This window comes from Otolemur garnettii, unplaced genomic scaffold (genome assembly GCF_000181295.1).
Source record: "Otolemur garnettii isolate 467f Iridium unplaced genomic scaffold, OtoGar3 scaffold00280, whole genome shotgun sequence".
In the NCBI taxonomy this organism is placed as follows: Eukaryota; Metazoa; Chordata; class Mammalia; order Primates; family Galagidae; genus Otolemur; species Otolemur garnettii.
Genome location: NW_003852675.1, coordinates 131,370 through 141,497, shown reverse-complemented (window position 1 = coordinate 141,497; position 10,128 = coordinate 131,370). Strand labels below are relative to the sequence as shown.

The window sequence follows — 10,128 nt, the reverse complement described above, 5'->3', positions numbered from 1 at the left end:
CTTCTTTCCATCCCTCTGTCCCTCTATCCCTCATCCTGCTCCTCCATCCCTCATCCTTCCGTCCCTCCATTCCTCCGTCCCTCCATCCCTTTATCCCTCTGTCCCTTTTTCCCTCCTTTTTAACAATTACCTAGTACTGTTGAAGAGATTCACTTTTATCTAATTAGTTTCTTTATAAATGGAAATTTTCTATTTTTAATAGAGATGGGTTTTGCTCTTACTTAAGCTGGTCTTGAACTCCTCAGCTCTTAGAGTGCTTTGGCATGTAACTTGGAATATGCATTGATTTGTGGGTGTGCAGGTAGAGCCAAAGATAAATTCCCAGAAGCAGAATTGTAGGGTCATGGGGTGTACGCATTTGTGATTTTGTTAGATTCTGCCAAGTCCAGTTCCTTGGAGGCTGTGCTAAATACACACGGCCAGACACACAGACACACAATAGGAGGTTACACATAGTTTGTGTTTCCTTAACACTGAGCTCCTGTGATATGCTGGTTACTCTAGAAATATAAAGTCACAGCAGAACTTCCCAGGGTTTGGCCCCCTCAAACTTTTGATCTTTTTATGAATAAATTCAAGTCATCTTTACATGAGGAGAAATATGAATCACATAAAGCAAATGTTCATTTTACTCTATGAAATACAAGTTCCTCAGTTCAGACTTCACTCCCCAGTCCTACTCTTTGTTTTTTTTTTTAACTTCATTGTAAAACATTGTGCACCATGCGTGCACACCAAGATCAGTCTAAGGAATAACTGGTCCTCTTTACACATTGCTTTTCTTTTTCTTGTCATTCTACCTGCGTATGGATCCTTCGGAGCCTTGCTTGATTTGTGTCTTTTGGGAATCACAGGTTGTAGCTAGTCTCGTCCAGGTTAGCTCTTTACAAGGCATCAGATCAGAGATGGCTAGACATGGAGGGCTTTTCTAAAATACTTTTCATTTTAATAACTAAAACATAAAAATCCATGTTACATTTTTCTCTATTCCTAGCATAATTTGAAAGCACCTATCAAATATCTGTACATGCTTCATGTTAGATTTTCTGTCATATATTTGATTTTATTATTAAAATGATTTACAGTCTTTTAATATTTTTTGTATTCTGAAACATTGAGACAGTGAGGCAGTCTTCCTATGTTGCCATGGGTAGAATTCTGTGGCATCATAGCTTACAGCAACCTCAAATTACTCTTGAGCTCAAGCAAAGGTCCTGCCTCAGCCTCCCACGGCACCTGCCATCACACACACCTGCCATCACACTAATTTTCTATTTTTAGTACAGTTGGGGTCTTGGTCTTGCTCAGGCTGGTCTTGAACTCCTGAGCGCAAGTGATCCTCCTGCCTCAGCCTCCCAGAATGCTAGGATTACAGGAGTGAGCCACCATGCCTAGCCTATTGCTAATATTTTAAATGAGAATAACAGGACCACCAGCTCCTTATTACATTTTTGAAATTGGTTCATGGAAAAAGAAATACCACTCTCGAAGGCTGCATAAGAATTAGAAATTTCATGTGTTTTCCATAGTTTCCCAAAAGGCCTTTATACTGCCAGATAATTTCAATCTAAAATTCATGACTTCTTTTCTTATATTTGAAAAGTGAAGTGTTAAGTCAGTATTCTAAAAGTACTTCTACATACTTAAATCTAAGCCAAGTAGCTGCAGGCACTCTGCTGAGTTGGGCACATGCATTATCGTCTTGTCTTTACTCTTCACAGTATCACTATGAGGTGGGTGTTCAGGTTTACACACAAAGAAGCCGCCTTTCACCTCCTTACATGCTTAGTTGTTTCACTTAGTTTATAGAAGTCATACAGCTAAGAGACGGTGAGGTCAGGGTGCAAACTGGCCCCCAACTCAGAAGCTACTCTCGAACATTTTACTTACACTGTTTCTCAGGAAACAGGTTGCTAGGAAAATGCTGATGGGTTTCTGACTGGTTTATATTTAATTCAGTTTACTTATATTTCATTTTCTTGTATCATGTTTAAATAATTTTGCATCTAGATATCATTATAAAAATGTCACCAGGTTTGGTGGATCCCTTGAGCTCAGGAGTTCAAGACCAGCGTGAGCAAGAGCAAGACCTCATCTCTGCCAAAAATAGAAAAACCAGGCTTGGCGCCTGTAGCTCAAGAGGTTAAGGCGCCAGCCACATACACCTAAGGTGGCAGATTCGAATCCAGCCTGGGCCTGCCAAACAACAATGATGGCTACAACCAAAAATAGCCAGGCGTTGTGGCGGGCACCTGTAATCCCAGCTGCTTGGGAGGCTGAGGCAGTAGACTGGCTTGAGCCCAGGAGTTGGAGGTTGCTGTGAGCTGTGATGCCGCGGCACTCTACCCAGGGGGACAGTTTGAGGCTCTGTCTCAAAAAAAAAAAAAAAAAATAGAAAAACTGGCCAGGCATAGTGGCAGGCTCCTGTATTCCCAGCTACGGGGGAGGCTGAGGGAGGGTCACTTGAGCCCAGGAGTTTGAGGTGGCTGTGAGCTGTGACAACACAACACTCTAGCCTGAGTGACAGAGACTTGGCTCAACAAAAGAGAACGTGTTTCTGAAGACTAACCATGCAAATATATGTGCAGTATTTTGCACTTCTACAGAGAAAGAAACTCTGTTGTATTTATCATCAATTAAAGCAATTTTCAGATGAGGAGCCTGTTAAATTTCCCTGGGTCTCTTTGGTTAGTCAAGAGCCTAGAAGCTCTTAGCAGTGATTCCGCAGTACTCTGTCCCCTATCTATTTAAGCTGAAGTCTGTATAGGTCCCTGCCAGCCATCCACTTTGATGACCTTGTCCTACCCACAGGACACAGACCCAAAGGCAGTGCCGCACCACAGGCCCTTACCAGGAATGTCCCCAGGTCTTCTGAACCCCTCTGACCAAAATTGTCACATGCATCATTGGCACAGACAAGTTATTAGTCATCAGTTTCTAAGTAATCTTGGATTAGGCTTGATCCCTTTGGAGATTTGGGTCCTTTGGGTTCCAAGGACAGTCTAAATTGATTCATTTATGGCATTTTTAGTGAATATCTGTCTAAACATGTGAGGATGTAAGAAGCATTTAAAGGGGTGGATTCCAGTTATATAAAAGCAAGTTTGTGATGTTAAAAGTTTTGATCTATTTGGTAATAGTCTATACAAAGTAAAACTGCTACTGTCTTAAGCTAGGATAATTAGATCCTAGGGTATTTACTTTTGGGCCAAAATTAAACTAAATTATTGTTTAGTTGCTCAGTAGGCTCTGTTCTATAAAATGTTTTTCAAATAATTTTCTCTTGGTGTGTGGATGGAATTTGGGGCCAACTGACAGACCACCAGCTGCCTGGAATGGGAAGATGATTACTGAAGATCATTCTAACTCCTCCGAGGAGGTCCCTTCCTTGGCTGTCTAAAGACACCTTCAGGTGGACATGGGCCCAGGCGAGAGAAGCGAGGGATCAGGCAGTGCAGAAGTCCCGGGGGGGACAAAAAGCATACCCAGAACCTGTCTTTCAGAATCTAATCACTAAGTTCATTGTTTTCTTCTTTTATGTAAGAAATCCCCTAAAATATTCTCATACAGAAAATAAAGCGGGGAAGGTGGAAGATAAGCATGTTACCTCTTGGTTTCTCATTTCCACTGTCCAGATTCGGTCCTGTGCTGAAAGGGAAACCAAGAAAAAAGATGACATCCCAGAAGAAGACAAAGGGAACGTAAAGCAGTGTGAAATCAATTACGTGTACGTATGGTTGACAGTGGCACACGATTTTAAGGATCGGGGCAGGCAGCACAATGGAGACTCTTAAGGCAGGGGTGTTAGCTGTTTTTCTTCCCGCTGCATATTGGAAGGAGAGCTGTCTTGGGCCACACAGTAAATACACAAACACTAATGACAGCTGATGACCAAAAAAATGTCATTCGTATTTTTGCAATTATCAGACATGCAGATAAGCAAAACAGGCCTCAAAAAAATCCTCATGTGGCCTAGGGGCCTCAGATCAGACACCCTGCTAGGACAAAGCACAGAGCTAAATGCTTTCTTTTACTGAGACTTGGTTTTCCTAATCATCCTGCTAGCTCCAAGGGCTCTTGGGTTGGTCATTTTTTTTTAGTAGGACAGCAATAATGCCAACTAAGGGTTAGCCCTGTGGCCAGGACACAGGGCCTCCAGCACATTCCCTGGCAGAAGTAGGGCTTGTGGATCTGCTCAAACAATGACCCTATAGATAGAGGGTCACAAAGGCCATCTTTGTAGTTGAAAAGCTGGAGGTTATTAAAAAAAATCCCACAGGCAGTGCCTGTGGCTCAGCGCGTAGAGCACCAGCCCCATATTACGAGGGTGGCAGGTTCAAACCAGCCCTGGTCAAACTGCAGCAAAAAAAAATAAATATCCCAGTTACGGGCAGCTCCTGTGGCTCAGTGGGTAGGGTGCTGGCTCCATGTACCAGCCAGCCCCCATATAGAGCACCAGCCCCATATTACGAGGGTGGCGGGTTCAAACCCAGCCCCAGCCAAACTGCAACCAAAAAATAGCCCAGTGTTGTGGTGGGCCCCTGTAGTCCCAGCTACTCGGGAGGCTGAGGCAAGAGAATCGCCTAAGCACAGGAATTGGAGGTTGCTGTGAGCTATGTGATGCCATGGCACAAAGTGAGACTCTGTCTCTTAAAAAAAAGAAAAAATCCCAGTTACATTCTTTAAATAAGTAAGAAATTAACACTATTTGTGAATTTATCAATAAGCATGTGTAATCAAAGTTTGGAGTATTTTCAATGAAGGCATTTTCTTTACAGAAAGAAATTTCAGAGCTTCCAAGACCACAAACTTAAAATAAGTAAAGAAGACAGTAAAATTCTTAAAAAGGCTCGGAAAGATGGATTTTTGCATGAGACCCTTCTAGACAGGTAAATGTATATTTCTCCACCTATTTCCAGTAGCCAGTAGAAGTGGCATACATAAATCACATTCTTTTTAAATTATGCAGTTTTCATAGTTTTGTCTTTATTTCTAAATTTCCGAATTTGGTAATATGACTTAGTGAGGATATTGTAAGTCTGGTAAGAAAAGATTGCCAAGGAAGAATATCTAAAAATTATAACCAGATTCTTGTAATAAATTCAAGTTTGACTGTATCTACTTTATTAAAATTTATCAAAAGATTTTGTTAAATCTCTTCATCATCTTTTCATGACTATTATTAGAACCAGAGTTAGAAAGTAGTTTATGTCAGAATTCTTTGGATTCTACTAAAGCAGTTCCAGTTTGTTTAAAATAAAATTAAGTATAAAAGTTAAATAAATGAAGTTCAAGCACTTTTAAGTTAGACTTTGAAGTGTGCAAGATATTCATTGAGTACATTATTCATGTATGTTTATTATTATTCCTATTTAGATAAGTAATGACCTAGGTTGTAACATAAAAAAATAGGTAAGGAGGTTTAGCTGTGAGCCTGTAAGTATAAATCAGGTAGGTGCCAGATCTTGGTAATCTCCAGATGCTCATTCATATCTTAGGTTCCAGAATTATCCTTGTCTTTTTTCATATCACTTGATAAAAGCAATGCTTAATTACATACTTCCTGTTAACTAAGTGGTAGAGTTCTTACCTGAAATCAATAAATAACGTAACAGTTTTTTTCACCTGAGCAGATAATACGTATCTAATTCTAAAAATTAAGGAGAGACTATAATCGGGATACGGACTTAAGGATAGAATAAGCTATACCACATATATCCCATAACTTTATCACTTGTACAGATATGGCATTGCCACTCTATTAAATAAAAAGCTAGGGCACAGTTAAATTCAGAAGTAGTTAAAATTGCTGTTGTTGATTGAAAAGACCCTGAGGCAATATTTGTTAACTTATTTGGAAACAGCTTTCATAAGATGAGAACCCACTTGTGTATAGAAACCATTGGAAAGTTAAATTATAATAAAATATTTTCATATAAGTAGTGTGGTAATATAGTAACTCAGATTGAACACACAAGCAATTTTATATTTAGTAAGTCGACTGTTTATGGTATATTTTACATAGATTAATTTTTATTGTTTGTCTTTGTTTAAATAGGAGAGCCAAATTGAAAGCCGACAGATACTGCAAATGACCGGGATTTTTGTTTCTGCCCTTTTTCTTTTTTTCTGAATAAAATATTAGAAGTGCTTTTACAGAATTCTTGTTTGAATACAAAGGGGAAGAGTCAGATCCTTTCTGCCTAAGATGGAAGCATTCAGTTTGCTCAAATTTAAACTCTATCAGATACTTAGAATGAAAAGTTTGGCAACAGAATTGGACATCTGGCGGTTCACCCACCATTTTGACTAATGGTGATTTGATCTTAGCTTGTTCTTTGCTTATATTTTGGCTTTATTCATCTCTATAAGGACATCATCTGTAACAAACTGGTAGGAGTAGGATGTTAATAAAACTCTGGGGTGGACTGGCAATCATGTTCGCTTTTACAGCATACCCTTAAATAATCCAAAAAATAGTCAGTGTCAGTTGTTCTACTCTCAATATCCATAGAACTGAACTTGGAAATGTAAACTGTATTTGACTTATATGCTGAACTTAGGTGTTCTGTGACCTGCAGTATGCTGAATTTAGCTCTGTGGATAGGAGGCTGAAAAGATTCTACCACTTTCAGCTATGTGGGAACACAAATAGGGTTGACAAAGGAGCAGGGAAGTTTCTACTACATATGGTCAATGCTTTTTATGAAAAGAATATGGATAAAGATGAGTCAGTGATATTTTGGCTTTCTCACATTTTTAGAGAAACATTCATATACATAGATCACACATTTTTATATCATTTATTGACCTGAGGCCAAATTCTACTTGATTATCTACTTTTTCCCTCTCTCAGAGATCTAGAAATGCTATGACATTGGAGAATAAAATACTGCTTTTTTGAGTACATACTGCTTTTGTATCGGAGATATCAACACAGGCTAAGTTAATTAATGAGAAACAACACTCCTTCTAATCTATAGCTGGATTTACAAAATACACTTCCAAAGCTACGCTGGGCACATGGGGAAATGCAATGACAGATTTTTTTCTCTCCAAGGCTTATCAGCCCATCATAGAAAAGCTGTAAGCAGAGACATATTCTACACTATAAAAGGCCCATGAACTCAATTTTGAAAGGCAAAAAACTCTTTGTCCTAAAGTGTAAAATGAAATAAAAATCTGTAGATAACGTAGAGGACTATTAAGTAAACACTATATCATTTAGAGAGGCTCTGAGTATTCCTCTTTATAACTGACTTCTGGGAAAACAAAAGATTATTTAGATTTGCCCTTGCTAACAACAGACTCTATTTACTTTATTTTATGCAAGTTCTCTAAGCCTTTAAGCTGATCGTGAAATTTCTGTCGAGTCTCTCTTGAACACTCTGGTCCTCCAGCTGCTTTTGCCTACCTAGGAAACTTACCCCAGAGAAGTTCTGATGACTTTTGGTATTTTCTGATTGATCTTACAAAATTAACCATCTATATACACCTGTTTTGTGAAATAAAATAATAAGGCCCTACAAGCAGAATTAATTGTACAATTTTCTCACTAAGCAAGCAGACATTTCCACGTCTCTTCAGTTATTACTAAGGACCACACCAGGCACATGCTATCTCATAAATAAATGGGGTGGGAGATGATACTGTAGTAAAAAGTTCTTGTTTGGAGCATTCTATTAACTACTAACTCAGTTTTGCAAATTGTGGGCACAAAACTTTAATTCACAAAATCAAACTGAACATGAATGGTTCTGAGCAGGACAGGCAGTCTCCCTGTTGTCTTCTCTGTACCCTGATTCTAACATTTATACTACTGCATTTTTGTTTTAGATTATGGTCTTTTTGATTTATGAAATAAGTATAATCCCTTTTATTTGCTCTTCCTGGAAGAAGAGATAAAAATCTTGGGCTTATGTATGATTTTCTGTACGTAAGTACCACTACCATATAAGAGCCTTTATGGAAACTAGTGGTACTCCTAATTGCAGGAATTACCATTGCTCAGTTTTTCTGGAAATAGCTTTATTTGAAGAAACATCTCTGGAAATGAAGCAAGTCTTCAAAGAAGCCTTGGAGTGCAATGACTCTCCATTTCTAATAGTAGGAAAGTCATCCCAGGTCATGTTTAAGTAGAAAAGCAAAGGGTAAAATAGTTTTTTTCCCACTGGCTTTATTTTGTTCAGCAAAATAAAAACAAGACTTAATACTGGATAGGGACTTTCCTTGAAAGTTGTGCTGTGCCCTGGAGGTGATCTTTGCCAACTCTTGTCCCAAAATATACTCAGCTTCTGTCATGATGTGACAGGAGACTGCAACAATTACAGGAGTATTGGCAAGACCTGGTTGAAATCTGTTACTCTCTTTATGTTACTCCCAGAACACAGGACCAATTCCCAGTATTAAAAATGATTTCTTTTGTTTGTTACTATGAGCTTAAGCAAACATCTTTATTCAGAGTCAGAGCACTGACCTCATCATTAGAGAGAGAGAGAGAGAACTCTAACCTACAAGGTTATTCTCCCACTGGCTATCACATTCACTGAGAAAATCTTGGCTGGATGCTCAAGAAATGAAGTCTATTCCAAAGCAACTTAATACAAAACAACTTCTAAAAAGTCCTCCAATAACCATCGTCTTGAACCTTGAACTACCAATTGACCATGAAGAGTGATAATTAAAAACCTAGCTCATCCTTTTTAAACAGTCACTGGGACTGCACAGGCAATTTCAAAATGAGCACACTGACACAAAGCAAACCTATTCAGAGCTGTGTGAGAATCTTGCCCTGGGCTTTGCTTACTGTAAGCGACAAATTAAGCTGATGCTCACAACACATGGGACCACAGCAACAGAAAGGGCTATATGCAGATGCAGCATCTCACTGTCACAAACCCAGAGAAGAAAAGGAGGGAGGAAACTCTGTTGTCCACAGATTTTGTTACAAACAAATACAAAAAATAAATAATATTCTAAGACAGTACAAATGCAAATACTGTTCCCTTGTGTCGGTAACATACAGCATGCCTACATAGAATAGTAATTCTTCATTCACAGGACACTTGGCAGTGCACTATTCAAAATGCTTTGATTTTGTTTTGGATGCTAAGATATGAAAGCAACTGCATTTGCAACTTACTAAATACTTCCAGGAACAAAGAGTTCACTTTGTTCAGGACTTGTAGTTTGGGGGAGTTAATCATCCATAGAGCAAGGGCCAGTCAGGAGACACCTGTTGGTACCACTGGTCCCATTGGTGGTTACTGCGGTGTGGAGGTTCTTCCCTGGAGGCTCCGAGTCCTCATCTGATCTGGACTCAGTATCACTTTGGTCATCCTTAGGCACCTTGCCTCTTGAAGCAGCTTTACAAGCTATTTTAGTAATCAAGTAAGACCAGAAGCAGTTCATCCCTTGTACTAACAATAGCAGTAGGTTTAAAACCCACCAGGAAGGGTAAGGTCCAGTCATCTCCCAGCTTTCAAATAATGTGGTATTTGATACCCAGATTGGAAATTTAGCCTGTCTTGTGATAAAAACCATGGCAAACATAACAAATAGGAGATCACACATTTTCTAAAATTTGGCATAATTTGCCATTTTGGCAGCCTCTAGAAGAGCATCAGATGAATCATGAAGACAAAGGACCAGGGGTCCTACTTGGGCCACATTGTTGATGGCATATGAAAAGGAAATACAAGGTGGTGTAGGAAGTCCTTTCTTTTGATATCACTGAACTGAGAAAACTAAAGACTAAAGTAAAATTACAGGTCCAGGATATAGCAGTAGTGAAGGTCAGTGTAAGTGGCTGGTAGGGGTAGTTGCACCCACAGTGCCTTGTATTCTATAACCAGGGAGTGTTTTTCAGGAATCACACTCCATAGGTAAACACAAAAAGGGAAAATGAAAATCTCCTGGTGGTCTTAAAATTCCCTAGCCCTAGGGCCAAAGGTGCCTCATTCTGGCCTCTATCACCTCCATCTCCTTAATATGATACTTTGGGCACCAGGCCACAGACACCAACATCTTTACTGAATATAGATGCAAAGATTCTCAATAAAATCTTAGCAGAAGGAATTCAGGTATATATTTTAAAAAAAAATGTTGGCTCGGCGCCTGTGGCTCAAG

General features: G+C 39.2%; 1 protein-coding gene and 1 pseudogene across 1 annotated transcript in view; one reads left to right on the top strand and one right to left on the bottom strand.

Annotated features, from left to right (window-relative positions):
• The window catches only part of FRG1 (FSHD region gene 1), a 23,495-nt gene extending 17,339 nt beyond the window's left edge, over positions 1 to 6,156 (top strand). The window contains exons 7-9 of the mRNA XM_003803128.3: positions 3,636 to 3,727; positions 4,779 to 4,889; positions 6,059 to 6,156. Of these exons, the coding sequence (XP_003803176.1) occupies positions 3,636 to 3,727; positions 4,779 to 4,889; positions 6,059 to 6,095 (240 nt within the window). The 3' untranslated portion in view covers positions 6,096 to 6,156. The remainder of the gene's footprint in view (positions 1 to 3,635; positions 3,728 to 4,778; positions 4,890 to 6,058) is intronic.
• Positions 6,157 to 9,198: 3,042 nt separating this feature from the next.
• LOC105888319 overlaps positions 9,199 to 10,128 on the bottom strand; it is a 24,288-nt pseudogene continuing 23,358 nt past the window's right edge.